This window comes from Palaemon carinicauda, chromosome 23 (genome assembly GCF_036898095.1).
Source record: "Palaemon carinicauda isolate YSFRI2023 chromosome 23, ASM3689809v2, whole genome shotgun sequence".
In the NCBI taxonomy this organism is placed as follows: domain Eukaryota; kingdom Metazoa; phylum Arthropoda; class Malacostraca; order Decapoda; family Palaemonidae; genus Palaemon; species Palaemon carinicauda.
In genome coordinates this window covers 95,161,535-95,179,963 of record NC_090747.1, presented here as the reverse complement: position 1 = coordinate 95,179,963, position 18,429 = coordinate 95,161,535, and the positions used below count along the sequence as shown (strand labels likewise).

The 18,429-nt window shown below is 39.4% G+C and overlaps 1 protein-coding gene across 4 annotated transcripts in view; it reads right to left on the bottom strand.

Moving 5' to 3' along the window:
- Positions 1–18,429, bottom strand: part of LOC137617259 (sex determination protein fruitless-like) — a 111,610-nt gene that overhangs the window by 41,304 nt on the left and 51,877 nt on the right. For 3 of the 4 annotated variants that reach the window (XM_068347239.1, XM_068347240.1, XM_068347238.1), the window contains exons 2-3: positions 2,803–3,001; positions 2,574–2,663 (exon numbers count right to left, since the gene is read on the bottom strand). In XM_068347239.1, the coding sequence (XP_068203340.1) occupies positions 2,574–2,663; positions 2,803–2,985 (273 nt within the window). In that variant the 5' untranslated portion in view covers positions 2,986–3,001. Of the gene's footprint in view, positions 1–2,573; positions 2,664–2,802; positions 3,002–18,340 lie in introns of all 4 variants that reach the window. The other variant, XM_068347237.1, reaches the window with a different exon arrangement.

Genomic DNA, 18,429 nt, shown 5'->3' with positions numbered 1-18,429 from the left:
TGCAGTTGTCGTACTGCAGCAAGTCCGAACTGACCCAGTGCTAATGGCACCACCTAGGAGTTGGACTGCGCGGAAGGGACCGACTTGCACTTAAAAGCTGCAAGATTTGGTCCATGGTTTCTGCGAGAAACCTCTTTCTTCCGCAGACGAGGAATAAAAGGGTTCTCTCGTCTTTGTGTGGGTGGGGTGATCACGTCGGCTACGTGAGTTGGTTACACCCGAAACCACGGAGGGAAACGTCTGTTCGTCGATCAAGGCCTGATGAACCCATAAGTCCTTCGACGTTACTTCTCCCCTGCTTGGGAGCTTGTAAGAGGTCCCAGACTAGGCGAACAACTGGCACGAACAGACGAACCCTCGAACGCAACACTGTAACACTTTGCGCTTATCACTTTATCACTTCTGATTTTCTGTTTGCACTTATTTCACTGAACTCGAAACTTTAAGTGGTTTGTACCTGAAACACGCAATTCTATCCTTCATTAAAAGTTAGTAATTGCGAAAACAGTATTACAATGTAACAGAAAAACATAATGAAAGATAAATAATTCAGTGGCTGGAAAAGAGACTAAACACTAGATCAAATAAACTACGTTTAAAATCTCTCACCGCATAAAGCCTGAGAACAAGAATAAAACTCTAGAAACGTTTACCTTCTTCCCCTAAAGAGACTAGGGAGAAGAGCAAAAACGATAACAACGTTACCCGCTTGAACGAAACGTTTATCCTCCTCTCTCTCCCTCCGTCTCTATCTCTCTCTCTCTCTCTCTTGACTTAGAACCTGAGAGATGAGCCCAATTATATATATCGTTAAAACATATTATTGTTAAAGGAAAAAAACTGAAAGATTTCCCAAATAAAAAGTTCCTTTATTAGAATTAAAACCATTTAAGCTAAGAAAGAATGAACAAAACGTTAGAATCGTTCTACTCTTACTGCAACGTGACCTCTCTCTCTATCGTAACGATAGAGCGCAAGTTGAACGTTCTGAACGTCAACAACTGCAGAGACAAAACAAAACGTTAGTTCAACTTTGAAAACAGTACGAGACTATCAAAGAAATTCTTTCAAAAACATTAAAATAGCATAATATGTTAACAGGTAAAAACGAAATGACGGGCTCAATGTTAATTAACTTCGGTTCCAAGAAAAGACCGCCTACTATTAGGAAAGGTCGAATATAAACAAATATAAAAATTAATTTTAATAAGTTTATAATAAAAGGAAGTTAATCGAAGAGGCCTATAAAAGGCGGAGAGATATAAAATAAATCTATAACTTTTGTTAAGCAAAATTAAGAAAGAGAGTCTATACTCTCTTCGACACCAACACTTCCGTCTAAGGGAAGGGTCGGCCATTAAAAGTGAAAGAGAGTTCATCTCTTCGTCACCAAAATTAAATCAAAAATTAAATCAAATTAATTCCAAAAACTTGCTAAGCTAATGATAAAGCTTCCTGAATAGCGAAGGCTAAACTCTAGAGCAAATACATCACCAAATCGTGAGCAATAACTCCAGAATCAACAGCGTATCCATGTAGGTCTAGCCGGAGGCACGACAGAGGAAAAATTGAGGTGGTGTTGACAAGAAGTACTGGAGTACCTGACCACAGATGGCGCTGTGGTGTTCACCCCCACCTGTATAGCGATCGCTGGCGTATCCCGACCGTAGATTTCTGTCGGCAACAGAGTTGACAGCTACATGATTATCGGGTAAGATTAATATTGAAAATATATAAATACTGTATGTCTTATCACATTTTCATGTGTGTGATTTTAGTTGCAACAAAGTACATAGTAATGATACCAAAAATACAAACTAAATCATGAAAAAATTACTAAACAAATCTGCAACACCCTCAGTTTGACCAAATGATCCTAATTCACAGTCAAAATAAAATTGAATACTAAATAAGCAGATAAAATTTGAGTGCACTCAAAATGCCAAAGTACTAGTCAGAAAACAAAAACATAAAACATGTGTAACTTTGGACATACCCAAATGAGCTTAGATCAAAGTAAAAAGTGTGTGATTAGAGTTGAAACAATAACAACATTCTAATAATATAAAAAAAAACTACAAGCCAAAGGACTTGTCAGAAAACAAAACCATAAAACCTGTGTAGCCTTGGACAAAGATCAAAAGGTGAGACTTTACAATAAAACACTAGGCCAACTTTAAATATCATACTATATGTACTAAGAACACTGGTAAAATAGAAATAAAAACAGTTGTATACAAACAGAATGATTGGAACAATTTCTATGCATGGCCTTTAAGTTTTTCATATGCTAAGAAAGAATTTTGGATTCAAGTAAAGTATATTAGAAATTTACCTAAATGTAATTTGTCTTACTGTTAAACAAAGCATTCTAATTTACTTTGTATAAAAAAAGATCTTTCCTCAGCCACAAAATCCAGTTAGTTTTATTACCATTTTGTTAATAAGCAATATACTGTATTTAAACATAATTAGATTTTCTATCTAATTTTAAGAAATAAAAAACTGGTCCAGTTATAAAGCATTGCAATAATCAAATTTCTAAGAAAAACTACAATCCAGGATGGACTAACCTGTCCATTATATATGAAGTCCATTATCGATTCGAGTTCCCAGAACCTAACATCACGTAAGAAAATAATTGGATGGTCACTTGGATTTTCCTGAAAAATGAAATGAATGGTTAAACATATTCAACACAAGAAAATCCTTTAAATCAAATTCTCATATGAAACATCAGAATACATAGATTTTGATATAATGCTAAGAAAAATCATGCAAACACCTGCAGTGTAAAGATACCTTGAGTAGCTGTCTGAAAAAGTTTGAACATGCTGACAGCATGAGCTTGTGCGCTTTTAATCGTCTACCATCACAGGCCAGCGTAACATCCACAAACTGTCCTTCTTCTAAAAGTGACCGGAGTACCCCAACCATACTGCTTTGGTAGTTGTTCCATCGCAGGCAAAAGCATTGATCTCCCATTGTGAATTATAGAAACCTAGGAGGAAGAAAAAATCAATAAATATACTGTATATAAATACATTACTATATATACATATACAAAAACCTCATTTGATTTGGTTAAAATTAAACTCACAAATTGCCATGTTTTACAAGCATCTATGGATTACAATTAAATGGCCTTAGACCTTTCACAGTAAAAACATTACAGCTTTCCCTTGTGAAGGTAAGTGTGGATGTTATACAATATTATCAATGAAAGAATTAAAGCACAATTCCACCACAGCAACACAAAACAAAATGTAGCATGCAACTTTCAACCAGAAGACATGTGGCACACCTTTGTTGAAAGGTAGGGTGCACATGCAGAAGACATACTAACACTAAGCATGCCTCTAGACTCATGATGTAACACCGAGACCGAGTGCCAGCAGGTGGCTTCGAAGGAAGTAGTCTTAGAATGAGACACAATCTCTTCTCCGCCCCTCAACGGGGACAAGCTAAAGGTGTCCGGAGCATGAGCAGAAACACTCGCCTGTGCTTCCTTCAAAGCCACCACCGTCAATAACAACTTGGAAGGTAGGCCTTGGAAACCCAAGGTGGTCCCCAAATCTCGCAGGACATCGTTAATTCATAAATCAGTTGGGGCCACCTTCTGAGGGAGAAGCCCTCCTGTTCTGGTAGGGGAAACGGGAAGGTTTGCCTGCCTTGAGACTTTGCCCAAAGTTAAAGGGCTGCTACTCTTCTCCTTTTGGTGTTTGGCTTCCGAAGGAAACCAATGGGGAAAGGATCAGAGTTATAAGTACAGTACCGGGGTCAGAGAATCATTTTTAGACCTCTTCTTCCTCCTCCTGCAATACGCAAGCCAGTGGGAGGGTGACCACTCTCGACACTCGTCACATGGCGATTCCTGTCTGCAGGAGTGTCCCTTGCTGGCAGGACACAGAAGGTGGAGATAACTCTCTGTCGTACTCATGAAAGTGCACAATGTCGTCTTGACATCCACAGGCAGGTCCACATATATGCAGGCATCCCCAAAGAAGACACACTCCAACATACTGGAAAGTGAAAAAGAGAAAATAGATTAATCTTTGGTAAAAATTTTCCAGACAGTGGAAGAACGTGTTCTCAGTGTCGGCTGGAATCAGAGCGAGTGATCAGTGAGCAAGCAGAGGGAGCGAGGCTTTCCCCCTCCAGGCCACCTGTTTACACCTCTTTATAAAAGTATAATTGAAGTATTCTTCAGCTTCACTGACATTCTACCTATGTAAAGGTTTTTATTTGTACCAGAATAAATTCTTTTGCCCGCTGAAATAGATTGTATGTGGTTTGGAAAAATGTACTACTGTATCTACATTCATGCTTTCCTTCCATGGCCAATGCATATTTAACAGGAACATGTTTACCATCACTCATGCCAGCCATTAATGTGAATTCCCTGGTATACACATTAGGAAAACACAACATACCATTTATATAAGACACAAGTCTTTGAGAAACAATTCATGGATGTACAGTATATCTCAATTCTAGAACATGCCATTCTTTTGTAAATTCAATAATTTCATGGTCAAAACTCCAAAGGCCTACATATGCTAATAGCAGAGTACAGTATAGACATTCTAATTATGAATACTTTTTTAATTGTATAAAGTTTATGGCATCAGCAAAAGTAAAGAAATAAGAAGCAAGATTATTCCTTTTCTCAATAACTGCAAATAGATTCATTAATAAATCATTATATTCACAACTAAATTTCAATGAGAAGCAATAAAATCACTTAAACTAAATCAATGAAAAGCAAACTAAAGATGATGAAATCAAGATAATAAGTGAAAAGAGATTACTATATTCCCAAAGCATAAGAGCTTGCAGGTTAAAAACTAAATGAATTGTGATTTACAGCTAATGCATGGGATGGCACAGTTCAGAGTACATGTGAATACTCTGTACTGATTATTACAATAGATGCTTCTATTATTGAATGACTGCTTAGAGCCTACTGCAATCTAAGACAAATGTAAAGGACATTTTTATCGGCACACTGTAAGATAGGTTAGTTGCATAAAATAAAATACATAGTAACAACACTACACTCATTTCATAGCTTGAGGCAATTTGGAAGAACAAAAAAAGCAAAGATTTAAGGTTTTTAAAGGTTACTCATAAGCAGAAGAGGCAAGGAACATAATAATGCACATAGGAGGGGTGCGTCAGGACACGTGTGTTTGGTAAAGCGCTTCTGTATAGGGAGGCGGGTCTGGTAGAGAGGCTTGCAGGGAAGCCGCTCATGGGGTCATACGCCTATAAAGGAAGCACATCTGGCTTGTCTAGCAAGGCTCATCGAAAGAAAAGCGTCTCTTGCATATGTGAGATGCGTCTTGTGAGGCCTGTCTAGCAAGGCTTGTTGGAAGAATTACTTCAAAAGTGAGACTTGAAGAAGTACGTATTTTGGATAAGGCATCTGGACGAGGATTGCCCAGATAAATTACATCCAGATGAGTTGTATCTGGGCAATGAGCTTCTGTGGTTGAAGCACCTCTGTGGTTGTGGCACGTCAGGTTGAGGTGCAGCTGGTTAAGGCACGTCTACGTGAGGAAGGTCAAATTTAGACATTACAAGGTGATCTGAATGAGACTTGTGGAGGAAGAGGAAGAGCACCTGTGAGGCATTAGGATTCTTCTCCTTCGAGAAAGGATCAGCAAAGATTAATTAGTAACTTTGCGAGCACATTCCAGGGAGCTAGAGTGTTCTGGAGGCGATCCCTTGAGGGGGGGCAAAGCCCAGAACTCAAGGGAATAAAGAAGGTCCTCAAAGATGCTTGTGAGTCCTTGCAAATGTGATGACCTCTAGAAGGACAGGAGGAAATTGGTCCTTCTCAAGAGAAGAGCACCTGGGAGACAAGTCTCCCAGGAAGGTCTCAAAGCAAGTCAAGAGACAAAGAAGGTAGTGTCAAAATCCCGGAAGAGCCAATGACTTCTCTGGCAGGGGCTGCAACTGCTCCTGCAAGGGGAGGGGCCTCGAAAAACCACCTGCAACAGTTACCATACTTACTGAGAAAACCTTGAAGTTCAAGAAGGGCCGCATCACACTTGCCAATCTGAAATAAAAACTAACCCCCTCAGAAGAACGACTCTCATTTCCCAAGAAAATATTACAAGGAATCGCTACCTCAAGGTATGTCAAAGTAAGAGGGAACCCACCTCGCCCGAACGGCCTCCATAGGAGCCAACCGGAGAGAGAAGGCAAAGTATAGGGGTCAAGGTGACAGGTCAAGGCTAAGCGACCTCAAAGATGACTCCAAAGCTGAAGACTACTCTTCCTTGAAAGACAACCATTAAAAACTTGAAGGGGTCTCGAATTCCAGTCCCATACATCACCAGGCAGGGACACATCCAAAGGGATCCTACAATACCATTTCGTCCTGAGAAGCCCTTGGCTTGGGTCAAATCCTCTGCAGGAAAGCATAAGAAGCAAGGATCACTTCCCTCACTCAAGAGGGAGCAGACCTCTGCCAAAATCCTCTTGGGAGAAAAAAAAAAAACATGATTCATAAAGACACTAGAAAAAAAGAAAAACAAGGCTAAGTTTGACAAAACTGCACCCAGCAGGAACATCTATTCTCGACGATGCTGCTATCCATGAGGTTTTTCAGTGAGGAAGCTGGTTTTTGACACCTTGTTATAATTTTCAATTAGCGTATTTCAGCTTCACTGTTATCATTCTCCTATGTAAATGATGATGGTTTGTATTAATGTAGGAACAAATACTGTATTCTCTCTCTTATGATCATCCAGAGAGGAGCTCCTATAAGAATATGAAATTTCTCCAAGGCCGAAGGGGTGTCAAATTTAGCATGCACTGAAGTGCGGCAGCCCGTACCCCTAGACTTCTGCTCCGGACTCCCTCCGAGGCGGTCATCATTTGAGTGTTTCTGGATGGGTCCTTTGATAGAAGTTTGTTTTTAACATAACCAGAACTTGGTTGTTACAATTATAACTAGGGGAAGCCGTGACCCTTCGCTAGCACACTGAGTAGCCACTTTGACCCTAAAGCTAGCACTTGCAGGGTGGTTGAGGTGGGAATTGCAACTTGGGAATCATATTTGTCTAGTTAAGAAAAATACAAGTTAGTTTTTAAAATTTATAATTTCCTCATCATCATCATCTCCTCCTATGCCTATTGACGCAAAGGCCCTCGGTTAGATTTCGCCAGACATATATCTTGAGCTTTTAATTCAATACTTCTCCACTCATCATCTCCTACTTCACACTCCACAGTCCTCAGCCATGTAGGCCTGGGTCTTCCCAGTCTTCTAGTGCCTTGTGAAGCCCAGCTAAACGTTTGGTGAACTAATCTCTCTAGGGAAGGGCGAAGAGCAAGCCCAAACCATCCCCATCTACCCCTCATCATGATCTCATCTACATATGGCACTCAAGTAATCTCTGTTTAGTTCCATTTCTGATTCTGTCCTGCCATTTAACTTCTAATATCATCCTGAGGCCTTAATTCTCAAATCTTATAAATCTATTGGAGATAGTTTCATTGTCATACCATGACTTATGTTCATATAGTAACACCGCTCTCACTAAACTGATATCTACTGTAGTCTGATTTTTATATGTAATTTCAGGCAATTTGATTTCTAAATTTTACATAACCTAGTCATTGTCTGATTTGCTTTTTTCAATCTTTCACTAAACTCTGATTCTAAAGACCCTGCATTGGAAATCATAGTTCCTAGATACTTGAATGATTCTACCTCATTAACCCTTCCTCCTCTCAATGATATTTAATCTTCCACTGCATAATCCAATCTCATCATGTCTGTCTTTCTTCTAGCACAGTGTGATATTTCATGCATTCTGCTAAGCATCCTTAGGAAGGAGTAAGACCCTATACCCAAATGGCTGATTTACTTTGCTGGAAATATCAAAGATCTTAAGTCCTGTGTAGTAACATAAGTGATGACTACAGTCAACCTCCTAACGACATGGGCATGAAGATGCGGCAGGTGTTAGGCTAAGCCACTACCAGTGACTGGTACAGTCAAGAAAAAACCTACATCAGTGTGAAGAACATAAGTCAGAATGTATGGTCATTATGAGAAGAAATAAGTTGCATACTTTTAGCCACCCTCCCCGTCGTCCTATTTCTTATGAACTGTTGCTCGATCATGTGGCCTACGTGCATCTAGCATCCAATCCAGCCAACAGCGGAGTGACTGCTTCACCGCAGGGATGGGGAATAAAATAGAGGCAGAAGAGCCAGTCCATCTTCCCACTCATTCTAGACTGACACCGCGACTGCTATCTTAGATAGGATGTCTCTTGTCCAGTAAGAAAGCTAGACCTACTACTGTACCTTATCTGTTGAGTACAGTAACTACCACTGAGCCAAGGATACAGATACCCTCAAGTATACTCCCTTAGATAAATGGCCGAGAAAATTATCTGTTGATACAAAACTCTACACCCCTGAAAGCTTCTTCCGGAGAACCGGGAAAATCCAACATGTCTGACTTCATGCGCTCGAATCCGAGATGGTCCTTTCATCTCCTCCCTTGCAGGAAGAGTATGTCTAATTGTCACAAAGTCTGAAAAGAGCAGAGTTCTAGGACCTCCTCTCTTATTCTTTCTGTTACTAAAAGAATAGTCATAGTAGTGTTCTTTCCGGACAATGGGTTCTAGGTCCTGAATACGCACTCCTGAGCTAAGGTGATGAAGGAATTCTATCTGCGTTAGCACAGCTTGGGGTTATAAAGGTCAGTGTTGAAGGTTGAAGCACTACAGTATTTACTACTTGTCACACGTGTTCATGCGCGATTGCTAGAGCAACCTGTGAACTTGTGAACAGTTCTATGCAGCTTGAACTCTTTAGAAGCTCCCCAAGTCTAGATGACTCGTGAAGTTCAGACTTAAGCCAAAGATGAAAATTTGGTCTAAGGACTGTGCAGTATTCTTCACCACAGTTTAATGAAAATAACTGAAACAGTTGATGATGATACAATCAGCTTGTAGTTCTCTGGAAGCGACTGAGGTTATGTCGAGCCTCTACATTGTCTTCCGATTGCTTAGCAGACAATACAATGGCTACGAGAAGCAGGCAAGGAGTAAACATCTTAAATTCCCAGAGATATTGGAGGATATCGTCATATGCTGCTAACAGAGAGGTATGGGGAAAACTGAAAGTTTCTTGTTCAGCTGAAATATTGAGCAGATCATGCGATGATGACAACTTGAAGATAAACCTTTCAGCTCAGTCATGATGAAGAGAGTTCAAGAAAAACAAGACATTGTAGAAATAATTACTTTACCAACTCCTTTGGAAAGCTTATAAGTAGCAACACTGCATACGATACTAGTAGGTTGAAAAACCAGGGACTTTCTTGTGCGGATCACATCTGCGAAATGAATAGGAGGATATTCAAGTGGGTGACCCCTCCCTCCATTGACAAGTCTGTGGACTACACATTCTCTGGAGGTGAGGAGTTCTTAAGATAAGGATCTTTGTAGGTAGTAGGTTGGCCAAGGCACCAGCCACCCATTTAGATACTACTGCTAAAATTTATTGGGTCCTTTGACTGGCCAGATAATACTACACTGGATCCCTCTCTGATTATGGCTCATTTTTTCTTACTTGCACATAAACCAAATAGTCTGGCATATTCTTGACATTCTCCTCTTTCCTCATACACCTGACAACACTAAAATAACCAAAATACAGTATTCTTCTTCCCTGAAGGGGTTAACTCCTGCACTGTAATTGTTCAGTGGCTACTGTCCACTTGGCAAAAGCAGAGGAGACCCTAGCTATTGGCCATTTGGTAAAGGTAGAAGAAACTCTTTGGTTATGGTAAGAAGCTCCTCTAGGACGACATTCAAAAATCTGCGTCCTTATTTCCTTTCCTCACAGAGCTATTTTCTCTGTTGGAGCCCTTGGGCTTATAGCATCCTGCTTTCCCAACTAAGGTTGTAGCATAACCTGTTAAAATAATAATAATCCCACCACCACTTGGGTAGGTCTTTCCATATTTTTGTTCCAGAGAGCAACTAAAGGTATGGAGGACACTAGTTGCTGACTAGTAGTACTACTGAAATTACTGAGTGATCATTGGGTAACTTCGACAAGAACTTGCCTTACTAACAAGCAAAGGGAGTCTCAAACATAACTGACGAATGAGTGCAACGACCTTGGTAATTATAGGCCAAAACTTAGATCTCTGCTTTAGTAGGCAGACTAAAGTCGAGTGTCATAGGGTCAATGGTTCTCAACATCTTCGAAGAATCCCTTAAGATATATATTGGCTGGCCCACGCATGGAACTGAATAATTCCATGGTAACAAGTAGGAAGAATGAGCTTTAGCTGGTTTCCTTCACCAACTGAACTGCTTCTGGCTCTAATGCTTTCTAAGGTTGAAGGGCACTAACTACCTCGGGTTTTGGGCAACGAACAAAAGTGTGATATCACAGAAGTGCCTGTCCTAGGATGGATAGGATTCTTCCTGACAACTGAGCTAGCACAATGCGGCTTCTTGGTGCTTGTAAGAGTGATAGGAGTGCTGAAATAGGACCTAGGAAATCACCTGTTCCTAACCTTATTGAGTGACGAGCTGGAAGGTCTTTGCGTTTGATAGGAAACCATAAAAATCCTTTAAAATTCTAAGCTTTTTTTCCCATAAAACTTGGCATGTGGGAAGCTCTCATGTCATGAATAGATCCAGGAACTGTAACAGTCTCATTGCACCCCAAAGTCTCTAGCCTGAGAGCACTGGGAAGGAACAGATGACAGAAGATAGGTGTACAGTACTAGTTCTCTGATGACTCAAAAGTGACAATCACCTGAAGAATGAACGTAAATTCAGAATATGTAGTTTCCAATTGCATAGTTTCTAATTACATGGTTCTTGGTCATAAGGATTCCGATGGCTCATTTTCAGTTGCAGTCAATCAGATGGCAACTATGATTGTGGAAAACCTGCACAAAGAATTCCATCTCAAGGGGAAAGCTCACAATTGTTAAGTTCCTTTGAAGGCAAAAACATGAAGGGAAGACTAGACAAATTCAGCACTCGTGAAATGAAGACCTCGTCGCTCATACCCATACAACATGAGAATGACAATAGGCTCCTTTTCAACGATAACATGGCATGGAAAACTGGCACAAAGCAGCAGTCAAAAGTTATGTAACCCGAAAGCCAACAAAGAGATTCAACCAGGAGTTATACAAATGCAATATGTCCAAATAACACATAGAACACTGATCCAGTAGTGACTGGTCAATGTGGCACTGTACTATACTGTACCACACAAACAATGACCAAGTGCATAAAGACTAGAGGCAATATGGAAGGCCGGACTAGTGGAGCTCAAGTGCGTGCTGATTGTCTGTGGTGATCATGTCGCGAGATCGGCCAGCTGCAACAAGACAGTCTATCAATGTCAAAATGTTTTTACCATTCATTGATTGCACATTCAAACCCACTCTTTCTCCTTCTTTGTCTGCATCTTTTCCCACTTTTACGTGGGGTTGATGTTTCTGGCCAGCGTTCTCCATCTACCTCTGTCCCACACTTCATTACCGTTTAATCCCTTTGATCGAAGGTCATTCTTGTTTGGTTATCTTTTCTGGAACCCTTCAAAGAGGGAAGGATATAAGGGCAGCATCCATCATCCTAAAGAAAGGTGAGAGAGGTTAGTCTCGTACAAGGCTAAGCAGTGATAATAGGTGTAAACCTATGCTATCTGAGAAGGAGACGTTCCTAATACGAAACCACTTGCTTCGAGTACGACACATCAACATAAAGAGATTGAATTCCTAGAAGGGTACTTTTTCGATACTCATGTTGATTTCCTCAGAATAAGATCTTCCAAGCACTGGCATCACCCAATTTTTCTAGGCATCTTCCCAGCGTAGGAGAGGTATGAGACGTTTAACCCGTCCTGACCACTACCACATACGTATTTATGCGGAAGGAAGCATTCCCAATATGAACCTTTCTTCTCATGTCCTGTACAAGATGAGAGTGCAACAGGATAGTCTTCCCAGATGGGCCTGCTGTAGGAACATAAATGAGGCTTAAGAGACGTCAGTGTTCTAGGAATGTCCCAGAGTGGGAGACGGACAAGGGTACAGTTGCTAGCATCTTAACCAGCGATGCTTAGCTTGAAATTCGGAGCATACCACTCCTGTCTATTGTACCATAACTCGTTTTCAGGAAGGGGAGAATTTTGGTATGGCATTATTCCTTCCCCGAAACCATGCAGATAAGTGGCCAATGACTTTTGAGTCTTAGTCGGATAAACAGTACTTTGCCTCGCCGACTAATTGCTCTTCCTCTTCAAGTCGGGACATCTGAAGCACGGCTGTAGGTGAGAAATAAAAAACAGGAACAGGTAACGGGACAGGGTAAAGCCCTTTCTTCCCATCACCCATATGAGTGCTTGGTTCCAGGAGCAGGAATAGTCAAATCTTCTTCATAAAGTGGAAGTACAAAAGCCCCTGTAGAGTTCGATGATCATAAGTGCATGTAAAGCTGGTAAATGACCATAAGCACATGAAAAGCAGTCAAGAGAAGCTACCTGCTTAGACTAAAAATTGAGGATGAGCGGGAGGGTCACTTGTCGCAAACTGGTCCTGCGTTTGAAGATTCCATGACATATATTGTCCTTGGAGCATAGGAAAGCTGTTTATGCTTATTAAAGCATTAGCTAATGTATGAGTAGTATTGAAAAGAAGTACATGACAGGAGCCCTGTGAACATTCCATTCCCTGAATGGTCACCAGATTGGCAAGTCAAGCAGCTTCTGATCTAAGTAAAACCGGGCCTAGTATTGTATGACTTAGCTGAATCGGCAAAACGCAGATTTTTTTTATGTAGTATAATTGAATGGTCTCAGTAGAACTGGTCGACTAAAACTAGGAAGCGAGAATGTCTTGCTAGCTACTTGCTGGGCATCATCTAAGGTGTCCATCCATAAACTTCCTGGAAGTCTGAAGGAGGATAGAGAGAGTGAGAGAACTGCACCCTCTGTCTTGATTGAGGACCCAGTGTTAAATCTCGTATAGGACAGAGTACAAAAAAAAATTCTATACTGGAAAATGAGGTACATTCTAGGTGTACCATTCTTCTTGGTTACGTACACTAAGGTGTGCAAGTACGAAGATGAGCACACACTAATTGGTGACTGTGTTCAAACATGGGATAGCAGAGCAAGCAAATAGCAGAAAGCGTTTTACCCAAAGATTGCGCATGAAAAGAAGAGTGTGAATCTAGAAGAGCATATGCGTGAACAGATGAATGGATGCTGAGAGAGGCAGTTGTCTACAGGAGAATTTTCCAGCTCAGAAGAATTATCGTTAAATGTGGTGCGGCATACACGAACCGAACCGTAATGTGTTCGCAATTTTGAAACAGAGTGCCAACTATAGAGCATGCTCGTGCGCGAACAGGTGTGAAATCAGGATCTGATGAATGCATGTCACAATGGGGGGGCAGGGTATGCAATACAGATAGTACAGTACTTGCAATCAAAAGATCACAAGCCTAGTGGTGAGCTTACTTGTAAGAGATTAGCAAATTGCACGCTCTCTTCATGCACACGAAAGCATGTACACCCTCTGAGACCAATGAATGTCTGATAGGGGGGGATGAGCAAACAGCAAAAGATTAAAAAATTTCAGAAACTATGTGCAGAATGTAGAACGCATGTGTTCCTTGGACTGCATGTGAATAGATAAATGCATAAGAATGAACGCGTGTGCACCATCAGTGGCGCGAACAATTTTACATGCTATAAGTCAACAGCATGCGAGTCAATTAAAGAGCATATACGCTCCAATGAGCATGAGCAATCGCGAACAGGTGAGGTGGTGCTCCCTTAGGGGCACATGATCGCAAACAGGTGACGGCGCAAACAATCATGTATTTTCCCAAGATCACATAGGCTAGTAGCATGCTAATGCACTAAAAGTGACGAAGCACTCCAGGAAATATTTTCATACTATCTCTTTGTCCTCATTCCAGGATTGGGCAACTCTCTCCCACGGGGAAAGAAACGGCATGTCACATATACTGTATATAACTCATATCAATCGGTCTTAAAGAATTAATTGTCCAAAACGGGGAAAAAGAAAGAGCTTAAAATTCAATTAAAAAGGAAGCAACAAAAGGGATTGATACTATGGGTATCATTACTGCATGATGACAATATTGTATCTAAAATTAGAGCAGGAAAATACATAAGAAGAACCATTGAAGCTCATGTAACACTAAGACTTGCCCCTTTCAAATGCTACACTGTTGAATTTTACAAATTGCACCCAGATGTCAAATAAAATTTGGAACCTGAGCAGGCAAGCTGAAGATACTAAAGAGCAGATATCCAACATTCAGGCCCACTTCACACAAGCAGTTTGAAACCGTGTGGCAGATTTCCGCATGTCTTCACGCAAGCAGTTATTTTCCATGCGGTTTATCTCCATCAGAGAACAGAATACTAGCCAGTCGGTATTTGTTCGAGTCTGAGGACGTGAAGAAGAAAGTAGTCTGTCTGCCTGTATTTAAAGATTGGATAATTTTATCTTAGGTCATATACTGTACAGTATAAGAAAAAGATATATCACTTGTATAATCATGATCTTATTTTGTTTAGTGTACCTCTGCTAGTACAGTGAATAATAATAATAATACAATTCATATTAATCACTGAAAAAGAGCAACAGAAGAAGAATGCCTACCCTCTACAACAGCTGAACCACTATGACTACCACAAGGGAAAACCTCTCGTCTGAAGGGAGCCATAAACTTCCTAAGTGTGCTGTGCGGTTTGCAAATCCCTACCGTCCGGATAATCTGCCGCAGGGATATTTTCCGCAGATTGTGAAGGGCCTCATTGATCTAGATTGATTTCTAAACCGCATGGTTTCAAACCACTCGTGTCAAGCGGGCGTCAAAGCGACTCTTCACTACATGCATATGATGAATACAATGATCATGTATATCAGATCTATCTAACTGAAAATTGGGAGTTACATCTGGCATCAATTGAAGATTTTGCGTAGTACTTTTTTGGCCTTTATATGACAAGCTATTCAGGTAAGACAGTATAGTACATATCGTATATGAAACAGATAGAATGCAAACAGCCAGACTTATGGAACAAGTTTATAAAAGGACATTGGGTAATTTATGAGAAAACTACCTATTTGCACTTTAGGTTCAAATGAAGCTTTTGAACATGTAAAGGCAGCAATGAAATCACTTGTGATTTGGTAAATACTGTACAGTATAGCACAAAGGAAACAGGCACTGACGAGACTCTTTAAGTCTGTATTCAATTATCCAATGACATAAGGTAACACTTCAATACCCACTTCAAAGATGACATTTGATGAGGATAGAGAATTTGGTGGATCTAAAACATTCTTGGGAATTTCACGATAAGCAATTGTTTCTTGAATAAAATGTATTTACCTATTATATCAGAAGGGTTGAAAAACTCAAAGAAAATGAGCAACAAAGAAAAGAACACATTCAAGTGGTATACACACCTAAAACAATGAAGTAAAAAATAATGTTACATGGAAACCTATAGAGAAAAAATGGCAAAATGACTATAATTCAACCACTGGTAAAAAGTTACATGTAGATACGAAATTAAACTGTTATTGGTGGTTACTAGTCACTTCCTCTGCAAAGCCTACCTCAAGATATTTTCAGTAACTTCTATCACCTTCATGTCTAATCTAGAATTAGAATAACTTGGCCTACTTCACCTAGGTAATCTATAATTTAGTGATTGATACATTTTCAGAAATAATCAAAGCTGTAACTTGGAGTTGTATGTATGGTTTTTCCATTATTCATATAATGCCATGATTTTGACCATTTTTCATCAGAAATGAAGAGTTTCAGAGATAGAGGACCAAAACAAAAAAATCAAGAGTGTATCAACCGGAAACCCTGGGCTATTGAGTCAGGGAAGATGATGATTGGGGAAATAACCTTCCCTACCGGTTATATATATACTTTAATTTATAGCCAGATACAAGAGCCATATATTTTTACTATTCGTCATCTTGTATTTTATCCATTTCTGACCATGAATATTTGGGCCAAAACACCAGTTTACGAGTTCTCCTAACACCCTATATAAAAAAAACTAGGCTATGGGGTATCCCAGAGGGAGAAAAATCAAATGGTCAGAAATGCATAATAAACACAAGATAACCAGTAGTAAAGATATACAATATGGTTCACGTAAGTGGCATGAAAATAAAGTATCATAATAACCTATAATTTATATCACGTCTTTCAAATGATCCTTGCTCAGCTGTAGCTCGTTTGCTCAAATTTAACCATTATTTCATTACCCTTCTCTTCTGATAAGCTATACATATGCAATGCCCCCAACGCAACTAGTCATACGGAGAAAAATGGCAAAATAGCCAGCACTTGTACATTTTTTATAGAAAAAATCCAGTTTTGCTAGAAATTACAGTGCTGACCTTGGCATGGTGGTGGAAGATATTTTTTTTTCTTTTTTTTTTTGGGGGGGGGAACTGTGACAATTCATGTTATGGTGAATATATATGCTTTGATTTTATTCTTTTACGATTCTATAGTTTCTGAATAAATTTTCTTATACTTATTTATTTAATTTTACACAATATTATAACAAAGGCTAAACATTTTTTTGAGCAGTAGCCCCATTAATCTTGGGTATGAACGGCCACTGAATTAAAGTATCATATACCTACCCTACTAACCAAACTTTACATTAAGGCACCAGTCTTAACCTGACTGTGGGGTCTTTACCCTGGTGAACCCTTTTGACAGGTGTATACTAAAAGTCGGAGGCATTCGGAAACATACCGGGGGCATTTTTTGTGTAATTGATTTGTTTTCTTGCAAGATGTTAAATAATAATACTGCACATCTATGGTATTTGTATAATATTTATTTGTACGCACAAAGTAAATCAAAATTATATTACATGACATTGATTTTAATATTGTATTTTGAATGTGATTTATGTTTTAATCACTTTTATTATGTTATTTCCATGATATGTTTATTTGCTTTTTGATGTTTTTCTTGTCTTATTTTACTAATAAGGACAAATATTTTTATCCTACATTTCTACATCATTCCATTTCATCTGTTTGCGCTGAGATAAATACGCAATATCTTCAATTCCAAGGTCAATAGAAACATAGAGCTCTCTTTTCAACCAATTTCTAAATGCCTCTAACTTCAAGTATGTACCCTTTTGACATGACCTGAATTATCGCATCACTTAAAAAATTTCTGTGAGGTCTGAACATGATTTTCAAGTTGAGCACATCATAAAGCCTGCATGAAATAAAATATATACAAAACTGATCACTTTATTTACCAATATTGGAGCCTTTGTATAACGATTGACAGGTTCATGTAAATATTACACCATCTAACCTAAACTTCCCCACTTAACCTAAGCTAACCTACAAGACCTACTTATCTAAAGGAGGGGCATCAGCATCTCTACGATCCCCCCTTAAGTTACGTTTTTCATGCAGCGATTGTTACAATCATTGCTGAGCACTAATTACATTTATTCCTATGGGCCTGTTTGGCAACAAGCGATTATCACTACAGTTGCGAGCGATTATCGCTACAGTTGCGAGCGATTATCGCTACAGTCGCGAGCGATTATCGCTAGTCGCAAACAATCATCGCTGGCTCCAAATAGTCGCTCGTTGCAGAACAGCCCTATAGGAATAAATGTAATTGGTGCTCAGCAATGATCGCCACAATAGCTGCATGCAAAACATACCTTTAGACTACCTTCTTTATAGCGAGAGGGTTGAAAATAGGGGTTATGGGACATGGCCGTCATCATACATACAAACCCCCCCAAATAAATTTTTTTAAACGTTCAATTTACATCCATGTACCAAAATAAAACTTATGCGAACGTTTACCAATTAAAATTCTAACCTAACCTGACTTATGGCAAGCTAGTCCCCACATATCTTAATACCGACTAAGGCTAAGCTACTCTTAGAACTAGTTCCTTCACAGCAAGATAAAAATCTATGTAAAATAGTTAAACTACGATTAGCATAAAGAAAACAGACATAACTCGTGCAAATAGGCTAATAATCTAAAATATTTCTACCTTAGCCTTTATTGGTCACTTCAGCCAGCTTAAGATTCCGAGGAATTGCACTAGCATTTCTAAACTAGCTTAAACTAGACCAATTAGGCTAAACTATAAATGCAACTTTTCTCCTATCTCACAAGTTATTTTCTCATCCAAGTTTCATTATTCAATAACTATAACAAACTGTATGTAAATGACCACTTTTCTTATGAAAATTAAGCCTTACCTTCCAATATATGGGAAAAAAATCCGTATCCAAAGTGAATTTCACGCACACACACATGAACCAAATCGAAACTTTTTTTCCCCAAGATA